Source organism: Hermetia illucens, chromosome 6 (assembly GCF_905115235.1).
Source record: "Hermetia illucens chromosome 6, iHerIll2.2.curated.20191125, whole genome shotgun sequence".
Classification (NCBI taxonomy): domain Eukaryota; kingdom Metazoa; phylum Arthropoda; class Insecta; order Diptera; family Stratiomyidae; genus Hermetia; species Hermetia illucens.
In genome coordinates this window covers 17,795,396-17,816,842 of record NC_051854.1, presented here as the reverse complement: position 1 = coordinate 17,816,842, position 21,447 = coordinate 17,795,396, and the positions used below count along the sequence as shown (strand labels likewise).

At 41.1% G+C, this 21,447-nt stretch overlaps 1 protein-coding gene across 4 annotated transcripts in view; it reads right to left on the bottom strand.

Annotated features, from left to right (window-relative positions):
• Window positions 1-21,447, bottom strand: part of LOC119659865 (zinc finger protein rotund-like) — a 206,835-nt gene that overhangs the window by 55,543 nt on the left and 129,845 nt on the right. For all 4 annotated transcript variants that reach the window (XR_005250379.1, XM_038068179.1, XM_038068177.1 and 1 more), the window contains one exon: window positions 21,164-21,423. Coding sequence is in view for 3 of the 4 variants with exons in the window: in XM_038068179.1 (XP_037924107.1) it covers window positions 21,164-21,423 (260 nt within the window). In the remaining variant the exon portion in view is untranslated. The remainder of the gene's footprint in view (window positions 1-21,163; window positions 21,424-21,447) is intronic.

The window sequence follows — 21,447 nt, the reverse complement described above, 5'->3', positions numbered from 1 at the left end:
ATTATTCATTTTTTTTGAAAATTTATTGAACTGATCATGCACTAAATTTCTATTTAGTGCAAATTCTCAGGAAAAATTGTACAAAATTTAGATTAAAAAAATTAAATCTGAAAATCAAGGCAAAGCTCCGGGCGAGCTGGAAAAATTGAATATTCTTTTTTCGTTACCCCGGGTTCGAATCTCAGTTGTCATGGATGTTTTTCTTCGTCTTTATGCTTACCTGCTGCTGTATGGTTTTCACTTGTATAGCATCAGCAATATAAGAAAAAAAATATTTTTTTCTGATATTACCGAAAGCATAATTTTTCATTGTTCAAATATCGTTATTTCGAAGGGACCTTGGTCTGATTTCCCGAAGTATCGATATTTGGAATAATGAAAATCCAAAAAAAGAGAGGGGAGGCTTCAGCCAAAAGAAAAACATTACCGATAAAAGGAGAATTTATCATCACCTCCAAAAATAAGGTAAGCGCACGTATTACCCGGAAGGTGTAAGAAATGTGAAGCATCTTTTAGACAATTTCCTCTGCAATTTGGATGAGCCCGTAAGGCAACACCTAGGAGATCATAATTTATCCTAACATCGGCGACTGCCTAGAAAACTAACAGGCTGAGATTTGGAATTTGAGAAGCTCATCAGTGTGCATAGAGACAACTGCCTTGAATTACAACATATGTGAAAGAGTTCCATATGCAAGGAATGTAAGACAAATCCTTAATGTATGCTTTGCGAGGATAAAAAGAGCGTTGGTGGAAATGTACCAGCAGCAGCTTATGCCCAGTACATACCTAGGACAGGTTTGACCGTAATGAAGAAATGAAGCAGATTAAAATTGATCTAAACCACATCGAAAGAATGCAGGACTGGTTTCCAAAAAGATCAGTATTTGGATTAGTGACCCCCCACCGTCTGGTTGTGGATAAAATCCGGCTCAACAGATTGCGATGGGCGGGTCACCTAGTCTGTATGGATGAGGGTGATCCAGCTCGGAAAATCATTAAGGGTAACAACTATGGCAGAAAAAGAAGGCGAGGCAGACCCTGCTTGAGATGGAGCGATGGCGTAGGTTAGAACGCCAGACAGCTTTTAGGGATATCGAATTGTTGGACTTCGGCGCAAAACCGGGGTGTCTGGAGTTTCTTACTAAGACTGGCCTACATCGGCTGCCGGTTGTTGCGCCGATGATGATGATGATGACCACAAGGGACGTTCAAGCAATTTATCAAATATATAATGGTGGAAATTATTGTAAAGCTAGGTTTCAACGGAGTCCTAGATGATGCATCCGTGACACTTCTTGGCAAAGGGAGGTTGCCATCCATATGTGAAAAAGATCATTGATCTATTTGAGAATGAAACAGAATACCGAGGGGCGGAAAAGAGGGTTCAAAACCTAACAAAAAAAAAGAGATGAATTATAAAAGGAACGCTAAACTATAATATACCCTTATTGCCATATTGGGGAAGGAATTCAGCCATGAAAGGGCGAAATAAAATACTACTTGATACAGTTGCAAGCATGTACCTTTGCTGATTCCAGTTAGGTGATTCTCCTTGTTACGCTACTTCTACTTTATTCGATTTAAAAGATGATGGAGAAGGACGAAAGATGCTCCGGCAATTAGCATAATTTCGGAGGCTATAGTGAAATTGGCGGGAGAGTGAAAGCACAAGGACAGCAGACAGTGATAAAAACCTGTTTACTTAAAACAATTTTTTTCACGAGGTAATGTTTCACGACAGTTCTACTACCTTAAGACGGGAAACTGTCCGGCAAAACTGTTTGTCGAGTATGTTGTGTTGTTGCTAACTAGCAAAGGTTGGGCGTTTCAGTCCTTTGTTCTTGAAATAAAAGTAAAAATATTGGCTACAAAATAGAACCTGTAAAAATTACTACTAGTCCCAAAAACAATTAAACTAGGATTGCGTAAATGATAGGACTGTCAAAATAAAATGCAATAATGACATAGGCAAGCCATTCTAATCGAATCCAGGAGGATATATCCTATCCCCCATATATGGCGATACTTCGGATTATATGAATCTTGGCCTTATGGCACTCATTTGTTTGGCATCCTTTCTTCTTTACCTTCATCATTTGTCCCCTTCGTTCCTCATCCCCGCTTGATAGAGCCTACAATCAGAATGAAGAGGGATGACGGAAGGATGTTTCCACGGTAAATACTATGAAGATGCAAAATGGTTTTGATATACTGGTGTACGTTTTTGGATTCTATTGCTAGGTCGCATTAGACCGGTTTAACCCAGTGGATAAGTTCAACGGCTGAGAGATGTATAGCTCTTAAATTTTTATGGTGAGCAATCAAATGCCTTCTTTAAATTAAGGAAGACAATGTGCAAACTGAGGTTCCTTCATGAGCAATCAAATGGTGTAGACTACGTTGGCAATGCCACAACAATTCTTGGCAAAGTCAACTTGATTGACGAAAATGTTAGTGATATTACCAAATGGAAACAGATCACTGAATCGTTGTCTCGTCGAGTAGTTTGTCATTTGGAAGATTCTTTTCATAGAGTTTCAGATACAAGTACAGCCGCGTAAGGAGGCATTTTTATTCTCACTCATTTTGAAAGCTAAAACCTGATTATTATTGACCAGCGTCTTACTCTTGCTATTGCAGAATATTGATGCCTGAGGCATTTCGCTTATTTCGTGACATTTTAATGTATGACTATATGGAAAGCACATCGAGCATTTTATATAATTTTACAGGTATTGCGGTGGAAAGGTTTTTACCAGGCATCGAATATAGCTATGAAATTCGGTTTGGCTAGTCTGCACCAGTATAGACTACTCTTATGATATATTTCTCACGTTCGGCTCTATGGATAGATCCAGGATAGTCTAGCCATTTTTTTTTAATTTGGACTTCATTAAAACTACGTAATGATTGAGGAGTACACATATTAACGTTCTTGGAGAACTAAGTGAACTATGACGTGTGTTCGATATAATACGCACTCATATTGTGTTTGCGAAAATATATGTGGGGGCGTTAAACATATGTCAACAGCTTTGGTCACACTGGGCAGCGTTTGATGAGCTGCTTCTGCCCTGGACGAAATCGTAAGTCATCTTCGGCTTTTTTAATTACTTGGCGATAAGACCAAAATAAGGGGCTTCGTCGACCAAAAAAGTGAGAGTACGTTGCTATGCAATCTTTCCGACCCAACATTAGGTGAATGCGGACTTAGGTTCCCTCAATCCTTTAAATCCTTTTTAAATAGCTAAAAATGAAGCAATAGATGAAAGTCATGCCTTAGTTTCCATAATACAAAGAACTCACAATTCTTATTTTTTCCCCTTCTGATAGCAGGATCGATTCGTCTAATTTGGGTTAGCCACAGTTGTCAATCGTAAGCTTAGTTTGGATGGAGTAGAGACGTTCTCAAGTCACATTCTGGCGTATCAAATCATCACTGTTTCTGTCAGCCTTTGAGCCACTTCTCATCATTTATTTTTAGGTCAACCTCAGCTAGCGACTTAACTTTAACGCGGAAAACATCGGCATACTAACGAATATCCATCTCTATAATAGATACAACGTCATATTAACGGCAAATGTCTCATTTCGAACGCGCTCATGCCGATGTTTGCCACTACGCAGTTGTTGGGCCATTTCAAAAGGCATTCTATAAAGGTTTGTATATGGAAATGGGGTCTCCGGCCGAACATGGTTCTATGGATGTACACCGCTGTAGTGCGTCCGATCCCAACGTACTGGTCTATTGTATGATGGCAGGCTTTGAGCAAAAAATAAAATAGGATGAAGCGTAATAGGATTCAAAGAACCGCGTGTGCAGGTGCTACTGGGGCTTTACAGTCCTGCTCGGCAGATGCTTTCAATGTACTCCTGCATCTCCTCCCCCTAGACCTCCACATTAAATACGTTGCAGCGTGTAGTGACGTCAGACTACGTGAGTCCGGATGCTGGGCAGCGAAGTCCTACGGCCGCAGTACCATCCTGGATGAAGTACCTCGGGAAATCTGGGCATTCCCCATGGACTATGCCACACGCAAATTGAACTTCACGAGAAACTTTGCTGTGGACTTTCCAACCAGGGTAAAGTGGAATACCTGCGGCGTGTTGCAGGGTTACGACTCAGTATTCTTTACCGATGGATCAAAGGTGGTCTGTGGAGTCGGCGCGGGGGTTTTCTCGAATGCACATAGTGTATCCAAGTCTCTAAGGTATTGCCAGTGTATTCCAAGCGGAAGTACTGGTGAAATTGGAAGTCTGTCGGTGGCTGGAGCGAGATCCGAGCCCTGAGCATAACATAGCCATTCTCATCGACAGCCAAGCGGCCATCAAGGCCTTGCACTCAGTGACGGTATATGGTGGAGCAGTGCAGAGATGCGCTGAATCGTCTGGCCGGCATGCTCAAGGTCACCCTCCTCTGGGTTGCCGGGCATAGCAAAATAGAGGGGAATGAGCGGACTGATAGATTCTCCAGGCGAGGCTTTTCCCTTGGCAGTCCTTCGGTAAATACCGTCGGTGTTTCGCTTGCGGCTGTCAGTGGCGGAGTCTATGGCGAAGGCTTACGAGCTGTGTCAAGGAGAATTTGGCCCACTTATAACATAGCCCGATCACGAGAACTCCTTTAACAGACGCGTGCAAATCCATTCAAGATTACGGCAGTCTGCACAGGGCCCTGGCCGATAGGGGACCATGCCGCCAGCTCTAGCTAGAGGTGGGCTACGGACACTGGGTAAACTATTCTTTGGGGACCTAAGAGAGATCTCTAGCTGCAGGGTGGGAGAGCTGCTTTCCTTCGTGAATGCTACGGGCTGGCTCTGAAGATCTGATCCGGCTGGACTCTACCTCCCTGTTTTCATAACAGCAGTCACCGTCCTAGGAGTATGTGGCATCAAAACGGCGCACCAAGGCACTAATTGGGCCCTTCGGAGCGGCCATTAATACCTACCTACATACTTTGTATATGGATTGTGTTTATTAGTGACTTTCGAATTTTGAGAATAAATTGAAGAAGTTCCCCAGATAGTTCCCACTTTAGTTAAAGGTTTTACTTCGATACGACATACACAATATTTTAATGATTAATTGGTCTTTTGACAGCCGAAAGATGAGATCAGGGCTACAGTAACCCTGATGACGATAACTTTTAGGTTTGGAGAATTACAAAATTTCAAGGGACTCCCAAAACTGAATAAAGTTGCCACTAGCTTTTATATTTTTTAGAGCGTTACTGATGAATACTTTCTTTCAATTTTGGTATTGCCTGGGAAAGCGTAAATTTAGAATATCGGAGGATTATTGGTGAATCATCCTGGTGTTAACAATCTGTCTGTTAACTCGTTAATACGAGTATAAATCCTGTCCCGGTTTGAAAGTAGTTCCTTATAGATGCAGATATAATAAAGGATGTCCACTCAGAGAGTAGGTAAATGGAGTGGTAGAGAATTTAAGCGAGTTTGCTATCAAGTAGTATTTTCTGGCATTTAGTACCAACCCATTACAAGTGACCGGGGAAACAGAGTATTTAATTTCTTTTATAGAGAGGGAAGTTACAAGGGAAAAGAGCTAAAAATAATCGGCGTAAAACAAGCAAAGACAAGCAAGGAGAGGGCGAAGGTCGTAGATAAAGAATAAAGTTAGTGATGGTCGTAGAATAGATCCTTGTTGTATACCAGAGAAAGGAAAGTGGATATGCGACAAGAAAACAACTCCGCAGGATCAATTAAAGATGTATGGGACGAACGATGTAATGATAGACAGGGAAATGTCTAGAGAGGTTAGTTTCGGCTATGGAATGTGGTTAACACCATGAAAGGCCTTAGCGTAATCCGTATACATAATGTGCACTTCCTACTGAGAATTTAGACATTCGGTGATGGAACTGGTGAAGTCAAGTAGATTAAGTAAGTAAGTAAGCAGAGAGGCGAAATGGGACTTGGCAAGATTATGATCATCACTCCTGTTTATAGGGATAATTAGAGCCTTTTTTATAGGCTGGAAAATGAGAATTTTCGAAGCACTTGATGAAAATTATGCAGAGCAGCAAAAAAGTTAGGAAGACTATCGAGACGGGATGCAATGCCGGTGTCAAAATGACCAATAGAGTACTTGACTAAGGATGTGAGGAACGGGGCCTTTGCAGAAAATGTGGGTCATGCGACACCTAGTTTCGAGAAAAAAATGAAGACGGGAAATCGGAAGCTGGACGCTTCAGGTATGAAAGATTTTCTTTTATAAAAATATGTGAGTGAAAATTTGTCCCGCAAGGGAGCGGACCTCTGTACAGTACACGGTGACCATATTGGAAAATATGACTCTCTTGTAACCCCCACGCGTGGTGGAAATGAGGCCTCAGTTACTAGGAACTTACACACTTGAGTCAGAGACTATACCCAGGCTAGTATGCAGGAATGGTCTTCATTAAGGGCATGCGAGGAAACAAAATAGATTCAGGAATCATCCAGTGCTAGATAGACACTTCGGGACAAGCACATCAAACGAAAAAAGGATTCTAATTTAAGTCTATCTACAAAAGACACTTAACTCCACCATCACTGGAAGGGTCAAAAATATGTAGAATAAGACCAGCACCCCGCGACTTTAACGGCGATCAGAGGTCTTCTCAATACCGCTATTGTCTTTGCGTAATTTACGTTAAAGCAATTCCATGTCCAACTTGCGGTGTTTTCTGTACTCTTTGATTTTATAAATAGTCTGCATTGAAAACTCTGCGTTGCAGTTAAGAAATGAACATGGCCCATAGCTCATTTGCATACGCAGGAAAAAGTTGACCTAAATGATCAATCAATTAACTTCGTTAGTTTGAACTTGTGATCAGAGAAAAAAGTACGGATACCCAAATTACGAATAAAAATCAAAATTCTTCAAATAATTTGGACTTCCGACCATTCGCAAATAATGTTGAAATACGAAACCTTGAAATTCTTCCAATGATGAATGATTATATTTAGAAAATATTTGGACCAGTATGTGCCAGGCACTTTTTCAAAAAGATGTCGGAATTCTTAACTATGTGATATATGTATTTTGTAACTGGGACTATCTAGGCGGGCTCATTGGTGAGAACCTAGTTTACACATTTGTGAAAAAATTGGTAGTCCGCGAGTTTTCATTTTTACCTTATGAGAAAGTTATATGACATTACCTTCAACCATTAATAAAAGTTTGACCAATATCCGCTTGGGAATGACTGAGAATAAATAACCAGCAATCAACAGGAACAGATGATGGTCTCAAGTGATCCATATGCATATGAGCACGTTTTATAACAAACACAATGAAATTTGGCTTAAGAATAAAATCTTATCTATTGCTGGAATAGAGACTGAATACTACTATTTGATTCTCTTTTAATAGCGACTTAATTAATTGGCGAATCTCCATAAAACATACCTATTACCATAGGAAACAGCTCATTATTTATGTTTCTGCTAAGCGAACTTGTAATTGATACAAAATTAATTCTATGCGTTTTTAATAGCACTAATTAATATTCTGCTCGATGTGAAGGTTTTCCCCAATTTTCTGCACAGTTTGCATAATACTATTCGCATCATAGCCTAGAATTTAATAGAAATAGTTTTCCAAGAATTCGATTTTCAAGCAAATAAAACATTTTCCAAATGGCTTACAAAGTTTATCTTTCAACTGATTTCTGAATAATTACTATGAAAGTTATAGAATAGAATGGTCTTTGGGAGAATATAAAAGTTTTATAGCCTGGATAATTCCTTTGGAAGTCTGATTACTAGACAGATCAGAAGTTGCAATGACATCGTTGGCCGAGCTTGATACTAGATCTGTGTATCTTCTTGATTTCGCACCCTGGATTCGAATCACGCTTATGTCATGGAGGTTTGTGTTTTCCTTTGTGCTCGCCCCGTACTGTAGGCAATCGTAGATGTGAGTACCTTCTTGAATTTATTCTTAGTAATAAGTTAGAAATATACAACGTAGGGAACACTTTAACATTTGTGACCAGCACCAGACAGGAGGTACTAGATAGGAAATACCCTAATGAAAGGAATGGTCAGGAATTGGAGGGTGTCGGATGAACCCTCTATATCTGATCACAGGATAATCAGATTCGACATTGAGGGTAACTCCGAAATAGAAAGAATAATAAGGAATCCCAGGAGAACAGATTGGGAATCCTACGCAACGCACTTGAGCAACAACATTACCCACCTTCAAGGGGGCGGTGACATCAGGAGCGAACTGGAATTAGAAACGGTGGTGGAAAACCTCAACACAATCGTCATTGACGCATATGAGGCCAGCTATCCTGCTAAGACAGTCAAGTCATCAAGGGATGTACCATGGTGAAATAAGAACCTGGCCAGAATGAGAACAGAGGCACGAAAATTCTTCAATTGGGCAAAACAAACCGGGGACTGGCAGAGGTATAAAAATGCACTGACTGCGTATAGCAACGTGATCAGGGAAGTGAAACGGAATAGTTTCAGGGAATTCTGTGAAGGGATCGAACAGATTACAGAAACAACCAGGCTGTACAAGGCTGTAGCCAAAGACGGGGGAATATCCTCTGTCTGCTTGAAAAAGGAAGATGGGACATTTATCGAGAATGAGGAGGATAGGGTACACCTGCTTCTCAGCACTCATTTCCCGGGGTCCTACCCCACGGTGGTAGGTGACAACATTCTGCCTGACACCCCAACAACGAATAAAAGGGGAAGGAGGGAGAGCTGGAAACTAGCAAAAGAGGTATGCTCAGAAGCTAGGCTAAGATGGGCAGTGGGAACTTTCAAATCACTGAAATCTCGCGGAGTAGATGGCATTTTCCCAGCACTTATCCAGAGAGGCCTAGGAATTATCTTAGAGTCTCTTCTGAGGGTGGTAAGGGGGAGCATAGCACTGGGATACATACCAAAGGCATGGAGACGGGCAAAAGTGGTCTTTATTCCGACAGCGAGTAAAAAGGATCCTTTTCACCCTAAATCTTTCAGACCAATCTGCCTCACATCGTTCGTACTCAAAACGGTGGAGAAGGTCATAGACAACTATATTAGAACTAAAGTTCTAAAGCGTAATCCCCGTGCTGACAGTGATGCATCACTTACTGGGCAGGACGGTCAACTGAAACTGCTCTGTATCAGTTGACAGAGGTACTACGGGATGCCATAGAAACAAAAGAAATTGCACTGTGAGCGATTTTGGATATCGAAGGAGCATTTGACTACACATCGCACACAGAGATGCAAGATGCTCTGAGTCGCAAAGGAGTGGGAAACACCCTGGCATTCTGAATGGGCAAAATGCTAGAACGTAGGCAAACAGAAGTACCGACAGGTACAAATTCTATTGTCATGAACACCACTCAAGGCTGTCCACAGGGTGGGGTACTATCGCCGCTGATGTGGAGTATGGTTTTAATCTGTAGGGGCAAATATGAAAAAACAGATGTGATAGAATCCAAACTGGACTAAGGGTTACTAGTGCCTGGTGTAGGAAGTTGGGACTGCGGATCAACCCAGCCAAAACCACCATAGTACCATTCACTGGGAGGCATAAGCTTGATCACCTGAGTGCCATAACATTACATGGTAGGGAGGTGAAACGAGAAACAGAGGTCAAATATTTGGGAATTACGCTAGACCAAAACTTACTCTGGAAGACACATGTCGGAAAGCCACGAGGACTCTGATGGCTTGCAGATCCATACCAGGAAAAAAATCGGGTTGCAGCCCGAAGAAACTACTTTGGATATATACTCCAATAGTAAGGCCAATGATTACCTATGGAGCGGTAATCTGGGCATAAGGAACTGAACTCAGGACACAGGCCAGGAAATTGCATAAGCTCCAATCGCTGGCTTGCGTGTGTATCAGTGGGGCAATGAGGACATGCCCAACGGCATCCCTGGAGGTCCTCCTGGGATCAACCTCTCTCCATCTGCACATACATATGCAGGCAAAGAGGGCAATATTCAGGATGGCCGGTAGTATGAGTGATGCGGAGAGCTGCCTAAATCGAAGGAAAATTGATATTCTTTCTAGGCGGTATCCCGAATTATTGATACCAAGGGATAACATGACAACGAGGTTTCACTTCGATAAGAAGTTTGAAACACGTTGGAGTAACAAGGCAAACTGGGAGAGCGTGGTTGCGACATACGGCTTACACCAGCAACTGATTACTTGGTACACTGTACCCTCACAGCAGAGAGAGCGGGTGCCGGTGTCATTGGTCCAAGGAAAATATACTTTGAGCCAATGGGCAGGTACACTAGCATATTCCAGGAAATATACGCCATAGACAAATGTGCCTCCTCCTCCTGCAAAGGAACTATAGGGGGCAGAACATAGCTATTCTCACCGATAGCCAAACAGCAATCAAGGCACTTAGGTCCAACCAAGTGAACTCTAAACTGGTGATGCCTTGAGAGACTGAATATACTCGATCTGGATACTTTGGGTTCCAGGCCATGCTGGGTTGGAAGGCAACGAGGCAGTGGATGAACTAGCCAAGAAGGGAGCAGGGACGCCTTTACACGGGCCAGAACCCTTCTGTCGAATCGAAAACGGTTTCATGGCTATGAATCTAAGAAATGAAGAGGAACGGTTGAGGGAACTATACTGGGCGGGCCTACCAGGGATGGAGCAGTCCAGGGTGCTTATTGAGTGATACGAACCCATACGCACAAAGGATATCTTAAACCTCACCAAAAAGAACCTCCGAATCATAGTGGGAATTCTCACGGGTCATTGTCGGCTGGCCTAGGTGAAGCTATGGATATCTACGGACACTGCCTGCAGGTTTTGTAAGGAGGATGACGAAACCTTTCTAGACGTCCTGGGACAATGTCCGGCACTTGTGGAAAGTAGGTGAAGGCATCTAGGAGAACACTTAATACCAGATGCAAAGCTGAAAGATCTGGAAGTAGGGAACATACTAAAGTTCCTAACGGTTATAGGCCTGCTTGAGATACTATGATCAATAGGTACACTATAACCAGTAAAGGGGGCACAATAGTTCTTCAAGGACGCGGTGTGACTTTCCCTTAACAGAATAATAATAATAGATAATCAAGCTTTAAGATTGGACGTTTTAGTTAGGTTGATGAGAACAAAGTGTGATGTTGAATTCAGTAGTCCTTTTGCCACTATCGACCAAGCAATCATGAAGGTTCATCAAAACTGCGTAATAGTTATGAATTTCTAATTCAAATTATTTATGCATATTTTTCAGTTGAAATCTTTCCAGATGAAAACATCTTTTTTTTGGTTAACGCACAACTAATGTACATATATTCGTAACCTATGTGGAATGTATGCTAAAGCAGTTGCTTATCCGACTATTTATGTTTCCATTATTTAAATAATAAATTTAGGTTAAACTAACATTCGGCGATTTGAGAAAAATATCTTGCAACAAAAAATTTTGAACTAATTAGAATCGATTTAATTTATTGCTGTTAATTTATACACTTTTTTTAGAAGTCGACCAAGATCTCCACGTTTTCGTGCAACTGTAGAATATTTATGTTCTGAAGATTTTTGATTGCATGGGATTTTGGTAAAAGATTGCTATATTTGCTTCCGTTATATTATCCAGATTTATCCGGAAACGCTACGAAACTTTGAGCGAAAGTAACATACTAATTGACAGGTTCGCTTTTTATGTTTTCCAGTTTAGATTAAATGAAACAGGACGAGCAGGTTACTCTTCTTCAATTAACATAGATGTAGCTCGGGGTTTTTTGGAGCAATAAACAGTATCGTTAAGTCTACTACATAAGTACAAGTAGTATGAATTCAGACATTTTGAATAGTGAAGATAAATTTTTGGGTCATTCAAACATCTTTTATCGAATTCATTGTAACCCCATATGATATCCACAGGGAGATTCAAGGCAATGTTTGAAGAGTTAGAATGGAATCTCTTGTGAGATATACGTGAACCTTAAGTCATGCTTCTTTCAGCGCTGCTTTCGAATGCTCACAACTCACAATCGCAAGTTTTCAGAAGCATATCTATGGCAAATCCAGTTTGAAGATCTTTTATTGTACCAAATGAAACTAATAGAGAAAGTTTAAATTTAAGACGTTCCTGATCAATTCAGACTAATAGCTTCCTTGATTACTTGTAGTTTACGAAACAAACCAAACGAAATAGTCTTATCAGTCTATACCCAAAAAGATTTCAATTTAGAAAGTTAGATTTTATTTTTATATCCAAAAATCTTTTAAATTTGAAGATGATTCGCTCAGTCCCTTAAAAAACATCAATATGATCAGCGGAAAACACGTTTTAATTATCTTAGATATTAACTGGACTGTATTATGAGGGAGGTAGCAAAATGGGAGCAGTCGTAGTTCCAATCATTTAGGACATATATTAGATCTAGAAAAGCGGTGGGATGATCAATATGGTTACTTTTACGATCTCGACGTCGTGCCTCAGGTTTGAATTTCGGCTGTAGCCATTAGTTTGGGATTGTCTAATCCAGCAAGTCTACTAAGGGGCTGAGAGTACGGGTTACGGCTCCCCCTTTTTTTGAAAAAAAAAAAAAATAAGATCTTTCTTATTCTGGAGCTAAGTAAAAGGTATACTGCGAACTTGCTGATGAATAACTTGGAAAAGAGCATCTTTTATCTACGTGGAACCTCGAAAAGATAAAGTCTGTCAGACCTCCATCCAACATAATAACACTGCTTTGTATTCGCTATTGGCAAACGCCTCGAAGAAAGGAAATTCCTCATTGTTGGCTGCTGTTCACGCAGGGGATTGGAATAGTAAGTTGTCATATATCAATTTTGTTTTCCCTTCAGTAGAACCCGTCTCGATAGGGGTTTCCCGCAATCCATTGTCATTGGGCAAAGCATGGTCACCTATGGAAGTACCCACGCTCTCTTACGACGAGTGAGCGTCCCGCATGACGCAAACATGGAGATCGGTGTGAAATGCGGTGTTTCCAACGATTAATTATCTGAAATAATAAAAACTTCCTCAGACAGGCATTCTATGCTCAGAGCAGAGGTCCAGAAAGGGTATTTTCCAATTTTTATGACTTGGGGATGTCAATGCTGGAAGAAAACCTCATGAACGTCTGAGACAGGAGGAGCATCAATATAGGATGCGATGGTCCGGAGTTTTACGGCTCACGCGCGCAGTTAAGCCATCATTTTTTTCTTTCCAGGTTTAGCTCACGTGTTGATCTTTCGATGAGTTTGCACGAATTTCCATGACATAAATTTAACCGCAGGCCCGCTTAATACTTATATTATCAAAGCCAAATATTCAGGCATAAACTTGGATCAGAATCTCTCGTGAGAATTTCGTATAGATTTAAGGCGAAGCTATTTGGATCTACAAAACCTTGTTTAATATGAAATGAATGTTGAAACCAAAAAGGATCTAGAAATTTTATGAGACGTTTATCACACAAATGGCTTAAGCTGTGTTGGTGGAACACCAAAGATCATGAAGATCAACCTAACTTCTAGGGAAAGGGAAATGCTTCTAAGTATACCACTGCTTTACTTTCGGAAGAAGTCATTGACAGCAAAAAAAGAACTTCAGTGGAAATGAAATGCTAGCGATTTTAACCATCCTATAATATATCCTGCGTGACGTCATTATGACAAAAATAAAGAATGTGGTGCCAAAAACTTAAAATTTCAAATTTTATTTAAGGTTATCGATAGTGAATGCAATGACTGCAGTCAAAGGGTACTGTAGTTCCCCGGACGAAACGTGGACCAACACCTATAGCTCTACTGCCAAACCCTATCTCAACCTCCACGTGGTGGTGGCTGGGAGTTCTTTTTTCATGAAAAACTGCAGACGGAGAAAGGTGAAGGCGAGGACAAATTGTACCAACTTGTTCTCCAGGTTGGGAGTTGGGTAAAGCTGACAACCCTACACGGAAAACCGATGTTACGACGCCACAAAATGAGTCTCGGACAGGATAGACTTTAAAACTACAAAAGAATAATGATTTGCGCAATTTCTCATGTAACGTGCGCTCCCTGTACGGACCGAATCTGATACTCTGCCCCAATACAAGGCTGATGTAACAGCGCTGTAAGAGATGCGCAGGACAAGGACCGGTTTCCTGGAGAAGGGCCACTATACCATATATTATAGTGGCCAGGCAGCAAACCATGTGCTTGAAGTAGGTCTCTCACTTAGCCACAGCATGAAATCAGACGTTATCGGCTTTGAAAATATAAGCGAAAAACTGTGCACTCTGGGTTTGTGAGGCAAATTTAAAAACATAAGCCTCATAAACGTTCACGCTCCTACAGAGGAGCCTGCAGAGTCGGAGAAGGATACCTTCTACGAGACAGTTGATCGGACCCTCGAAGCTTGTCCCAAGTAGGATATTAAAATCATACTTGAAGATATCAACAGTCAAGTAAGGATGGAACCCGTATTCAGGCGATATGTCGACTCCTACAGCTCATATAGGGATACTAATGATAACGGACAGCGCATTAGTAGAATCTCAAGAGATGGTTGTTGGAAGTACCTGGTTTGCGCGGAAAGTGGTCCACAAATATACATGGGCCTCCCCAGACGGGACCTCTTTCGACCAAATTGACCACGTGCTGATTGAACGCCGCCACTTCTCAACCTTGATGAATGTCGGAATATATACGGGGGCCAATATAGACTCGGATCACTATCTCGTTGGTATAGTGCTTCGAGCTCAATTTACAACACCCTCTATAATCCCCTCTGACAACCAGATGAAAATGAATACTTAAGACATTCACAATACAGCCCTCCGTGATACCTATAAGGGGGAAATGGATGCCGCAATTACCGCAGCTATCAAATGTCCCGAAGATGAAGCATCAACAAATGATAGAAAGAAAACTAAAAAAAGGAAGCCTGGGAGAACCAACAGATCTGTGAACTCGAAAAGGATAGGTAGCAACCGCGAAAGTTTGACCAACAAGTCAGCAGGATGAAGCCTTATACAGATCCGTGCTCATCTTGTCGAGACAAAGAGGGAAATCTAATTTCCGACAGAATGTGCATATCTTATCGATCTTTTGACTATTCTGATGAACTGCTCAACAACCGAAATATCGGCAAGTTGGAGGTCCGCCAACTGAAGACGACGGGCAAATACTGCCACCACCAACTATAGAAGAAACAATGCCTCCTTAAAATCATAAGCCAACAGGAGCAACAGATCAGAGTTTCTCTCTGCGGCAAGCGAGTGAAAAATTGTTGGAATATGGATAGCAGTTGCACCATCTTTTCATCGATTTTGAAGCCGCCTATGACAGCATATTCAGGGTACACAGCCATGAGAGAATTCGGTATCCCGACGAAATTGATAAAACTGACTAGGCTGACTGCGCCCAATGTGCGCGGCTAGATAAAAGTAGCTGGATCACTCTCGAGACCTTTCAACATCAACAACGGTCTAAGACAAAGGGATGCCTATCATGCGTCCTTTTTAACCTGGTCCTGGAGAAAGTGATTCGCGATATATTTGTAAATGTGAGAGGCACCATTCTCTTCAAGTCCATCCAACTACTGGCCTACGTTAACGATATTGACATTATGAGAAGAACAACCCAAGATGTACAGTCTACCTTCATCCAGATCGAGCGGGCGGCGCAAGATCTCGGACGGGTGCTGCCTGCCAACAGAGCCTATTTCAGCTTACAAAAACTATTTTGCTAGAAACGTCTCACCAGAGGGTCAAAGCTTTTGCTGTACAGAACTATGATTTTGGCAGTCCTCATGTATTCCTCGGAAACCTGAGTTTTGCAAATAAAATTGCGAACTCTTGCGTACGAGAGAAGAATCCTGCTAAGAATTTTTGGCCCCTTACATGAAGATGGACGATTCCGTAGCCTACATAACGACGCAAGCTATAAGCGATAACATGATCGTCTGGTTGTGGATAAAATCCGACTCAACAGGTTGTAGTGGGAGAGTCACTTAATCCGTGTGGATGAGGATGATTCTGGTCGGAAAGTCTATGAGGGCAATATTTATGGTAGGAAAAAAGACGGGGCAGACCCTACCTGAAATGAAGCAATGGCGTAGGTCAGAACGCCAGAGAGCTTTTAGGGATATCGAATACTAAGGCGGGCCTAGACCGAATACCGGTTGTTGCGCCGTTGATGATGATGGTGAACGCAATCACTGATAGCCTTTGCATCCCAGATTAGAAAGATCAGTGGTGTAGATTACAGACAGATGCAAAATTGCTGGAGTTACTAACTTAGAGATTATATATTTAAAAGTGGCAAAACAAAGTGGCAACGTCAGCACCGAAGACGAATCAACCAACAACATCAAACCGCACTGGTCAAACACAAGCACGAACAAGAATAAGGATAGGGGAATACAACTTTGAGACCGTTGACAATTTCTCCTATCTAGGGTCGAAAATCACAACCGATAACAACTACGATGATGAAATCCGCGCACGGTTGTTGTCAGCCAACAGAGCCTACTTCAGCTTACAAAGACTGTTCCGCTCGAAAGGTCTCACCATAGGGTCAAAGCTCTTACTGTACAAGACTATGATCTTGCCAGTCCTCATGTATTCCTCGGAAACTTGGGTTCTTAGCAAGAAAAATTGCGAACTCTTGGCCGCGTTCGAGAGAAGAATCCTCCGAAGAATTTTTGGCCCCCTACATGAGGATGGACGATTCCGTAGCCTACACAATGACGAAATCTATGAGCGATACCATGACCGTCCGGTTGTGGATAAAATCCGGCTCAATAGGTTACGGTGGGCGGGTCACTTAATCCGTATGGATGAAGATGATCCCACCCGGAAAGTCTATCAGGGCAATATCTATGGTAGGAAAAGAAGACGAGGCAGACCCTGCCTAAGATGGAGCGATGGCGTGGGCCAGGACGCCAGACAGCTTTTAGGGATATCGAATTGGTGGACCTCGGCGCAAAACCGGGATGTCTGGAGTTCCTTATTAAGGCAGGCCTAGACCGGATACCGGTTGTTGCGCCGTTGATGATGATGATGATGAAAACAAAGTGCTATTATAAATTATACTGGTCCGATCTGGCTAGGGTTTGCTCCCAAAATACAATTCGACTAGCCGAATGAAATGCGGTAATTTTCATGTAGGACTGATGAAATGAAATACGTATATTGAAAACCGGCGTCGATCAATTCATATACATATACATGTCGCTATAATTTCCCGAAACCATTATTTTTCGTTTTGTTCTTTTTCAGATAAGAGATGGAGGACTACCGCTTAACTCAAGAAATGAAGAAACATGCGGTTATCGTCGCTATATGTGCAAATCACACCGATTTAGAAATCTCGAATTTTCTTAAGTGCACCCGTTCATTCGTTCATAAGCTTCGCCGTGAATTGCAAGAATCAGGCGGCAATACAGAATCTGTTGCAAAACGCAGTGTCTGATCTGCAGAATTTATTCAAAAAGTGCAAATAATCATTGACGAGGACCTTTCAAAATCAATGAGGGCCCTTGCGGGGGAGCTTAATGTTTCTGACCGTCTTATCCGTCGACTTGTCCAAGAAGATCTCCGGTATAAATCCTACGTTTTGTGCAGACGACAGTTAATGTCGAAGCAAATACGGGAACAGCGAGTTATTCGATCAAAGCGTCTTCTAAACAAAATTAAACACCCTGAAGCGCCTGAGATGTTATGGGTTTTTTCTGATAAAAAAAATTTTGACCAAGACCAAAAGGCCAACCACAGAAGTGACAGATGGCTCTGTTACGATCCTACAGAGGTTCCTGTTGTCATGCACACCAAGTTTCCAGCTGCTGTTATGGTTTTGGTGTTGTGAGGAACAAAGGATATGTCATGCCCCTTACTTCTTCACTTAAGGACTTCGAATGAATTCTGCTGCATACATCGAGGTTCTAAAGACAGTAGTGAAACCCTGGATTGATAGTGTTCGCGATGACAGCCCATAATCTTTTGAATTATTACGTATGGGGCGTAGTTGAGCGTGAAACCAATAGACATCCTCATAACACTATTTCTTCTCTGAAGGCTGCAATTAATACCTTGATGGTCAATATGAACAAGAAGCATTTGATTCGGGCATGCAATCGTTTTCTGACCCGGATCGAGGAGGTTATTGCAGCTAATGGAAATTTTATTGAATGAGTTTATCAATATATAATAAGTTAATGTTGTGTAAAAAACTCGTCAAGTTTCATTCATTCATGTTCAAACTAAAAGCTAATTAGTTTTACTCTCAAATTGTCCTCAAATGCCTACGCACCTTGTATTTAGGAAGCGTTGATTTTGGCGGTGACACCAAACTGGATATTGCCCGACGCATTAACAGCGCTAGATCATGGCGTGATACGCTAGATGGCTTTCAGCCTCGAGATTGCACCCAGATCAGGCATTCGATAGAGGCAAATGGCGAAGCTGATCACGACGAGCCGACCCCGCTTGTGAACGGGACAAAGGCTGAAGAAAAAGAAGAAGGTTAACAGCGCTAGATCAACTTTCGCTGCCTTGTCTAAAATCTGGAAATGCAGTTACCATAACACCAAAATCAAGATGAGACTGTTCTGTGCTTGTGTTCTTTCTATGTTGCTATATGGGAGTAGCACATGGAAAGTGACCCCACTGTTATTCAAAAGCTCGAAGTTTTCGTTAACACCTGTCTGCGTCGTAGCAATGAAGAACTTGGTGGACGCACTGGTCTGTCGTACGCATTGTGATCGTAAGGCGAAAGTGCCAGTGAATAGGTCACACATTAATGAGGTGCGACAATTCTTTTGCTGACTGCACCAGGTAGTGGAATCGACACTCTCAAGGTTGCCGATGGTTGGGACGCCCGAAGGCCCAGAACAGTAGAGAGGAGTACAGGCGTCTCAGCAAATCGTAGGGCATTCGGTCAAGCGCGAACTATGGCGCGTAGGTGTGGTAGACAAGCTATACTCCATTAAGGGGTAAGCACCAACATATATATGTATATCATTAAGTTTTCCTCGAATCTGCACAATATGTCTGAGTGCGTTTTAGCTACAATTTGCTCGGTTTATTAAAGGATAATCAATACAAAATTAAGTGTGGGAATTTGATTTCAGTTTAACGCAGATTACTTTTGGTAACATAATGTTGAATTATACGTATCTTATTCAATCTCATATTTTCATCAAGTCTACGAAAACAACAACCAGTGGAAACATTTACTCCTCGTTGTCTGGTATGGTCAATTTGATTTCTTGTATAATTTGGCAATTTGCCACCTACAGCTTCGCATTTTTAAATATTCAAATTATTGAATTATTTAATTTTATGCTTTTACTTGTGAATGAAACATAAAGAAAATAAAAATGCTAATATCAACATATGTTTGAAAAGATCACTACTAAAAGTCTTTCAGGAATAAACTTTTTAGATACATTTCCAATTGGGTAGAAAATTTGGTAACCAGAAAAGTCTTGATCAGGATTGATGACAAAAGGCCAAGTGGAGATTTCTGAACAGGTACTAGTCAATGTGATACAAACTAACTGTTCCAAATTCAATTCAGAAAGTCATTCGTACAGTCTTAGACGAGGTTCATTTTAAACATGAATACAATTTGACCACACCAAACCAGGAAGGCTTCATTATTTTAATTTATCCCAGAAGGACTCATTCGTGGTACTTTCTCAGGAATTCTTCACCTAATTATTGTGCACATATGTCGATGAATAATGAAGCCATATAACGGTGACTACAAAACCAATTTATATTAAATCACAATTAACCCGTTCAACTTGGGGTCACTTGAAACGCAGTTAATTACGTAATCTGAAACCAACTCTAGTATCGACTCGCTCAATAACAATACTTGAGTGAAATTTTTTTTTTCGGGTAACATCTTGATACCGGGGATAAATTTGAGATGCATGCAAAATGTGATCTATAGAACACCTGTGAGCCACCAGCGAAGATGCTAACGACAAACGTAAGGTATGGAGCTTATATTCAAGAGTCCTCTTCTTCTGGAGCGATTTAAGATTGCATACACCTGAGATTCTTTCTTCGCCGAAAGCAAACAAGACAGCGGCGCCGACGACATCAACTGCGAATAATCTTTTAAGGTAAATTCCTTTCGATTACTACCCAACAGATATCAGATAATGCGTGGGAAACTTCGTGTTAGGTAGGCGCACGAGTTTTGGGAAGAAACGTGTTCAAGGAGTTTGCCGTCTAATTAGATTAGGACAAGAAATATTAGAAGTGGATGATGCATTCTACTATGATTTTAAGATATCTACACTTGCAGAAGGCATTTTAGATATTGATGAAGTAAATTCAATAGTCAATCTCCGATCATTTCAATGCACGTGTAATAAAAACTCCATTAAAGAATTAATAAGAATGGTGAGTGTCTGGATTCCGTTCACATCTACACCTTGGACAATCAGACACTTTAATCGAGGTCAGAAACTGGATCAGACGATTACGCGTTTCTGTCAATGGAAACCCAATCTCTATTAACGAATCACAGAGGCAAAAATCAACTCTTGTTATGATAATATCTCACACACGAAAAAATGCTAATTAGTCGGCGTTTAGCTCTAGAGATTTTCCATATAACTAAGATATTCGGCTGGAATAAGATATTACCATGCATATATTTATATGTTCAGCGCTTTTACGCAAAATAGCCAGTGATTTGTGCTTGCATATTCACAGACATTGTTAATTAATTTCGCTTTTTGATTAGATCACACATCTCAGGAAGATACATATTGATTAGGTCAAATATATTTTAAATCACTATTGATACAGTTCCCATATTCTTTCTTTGAATTTGGTTTATAAGTGGATGATGGTATGGGAATATTGGGCTTAGGAGAATATTATATCACTCTATAGCGAAAAAAAGTGTGGCCATATTTCAATTACATGGACTGCTTTGCGATAACAATGCAAAAAATCAAAAGAGGTTGCAAGATTTTATCTGATGGCACCATTTCTAAATTTAGATTGTTTTGAATGGAACGTTCTAAATTAATTAAACCCATTTGGAAGAGGTATGAAATTCTAATTTTAACCCGTAAATTACAGGATTAGTATACATATATACCTATTATTTGTATAACGGATTTATATTTAAAATTATTATATTCTGTTTACATAAATAATCATAATATTATCTGTGCATTGGTAGAAAAATGTACATACCTGCGGGCACATTTTACACTGATATTTTCGTCCAGTTCCGGTCCCGTTCGTAAGTCCAGCTGTAATTTTTGTTGCATTTATTGGTTGCGGAACAACTAGTAGAGCTGCTGCTGCTGCCGCTCCAGGATGGCCATGACCACCACCAGGAGAACTACTGCTCGACGAACCGGATCGCAAAGCACCGGTAGCACCATATATTGCCATTTGACTACTCTGAACTCCGGGATGATGATCCAAACGACTGTCGTCTAAAAGATGTCCTGCAAAAGAAAAGACATTTTGGT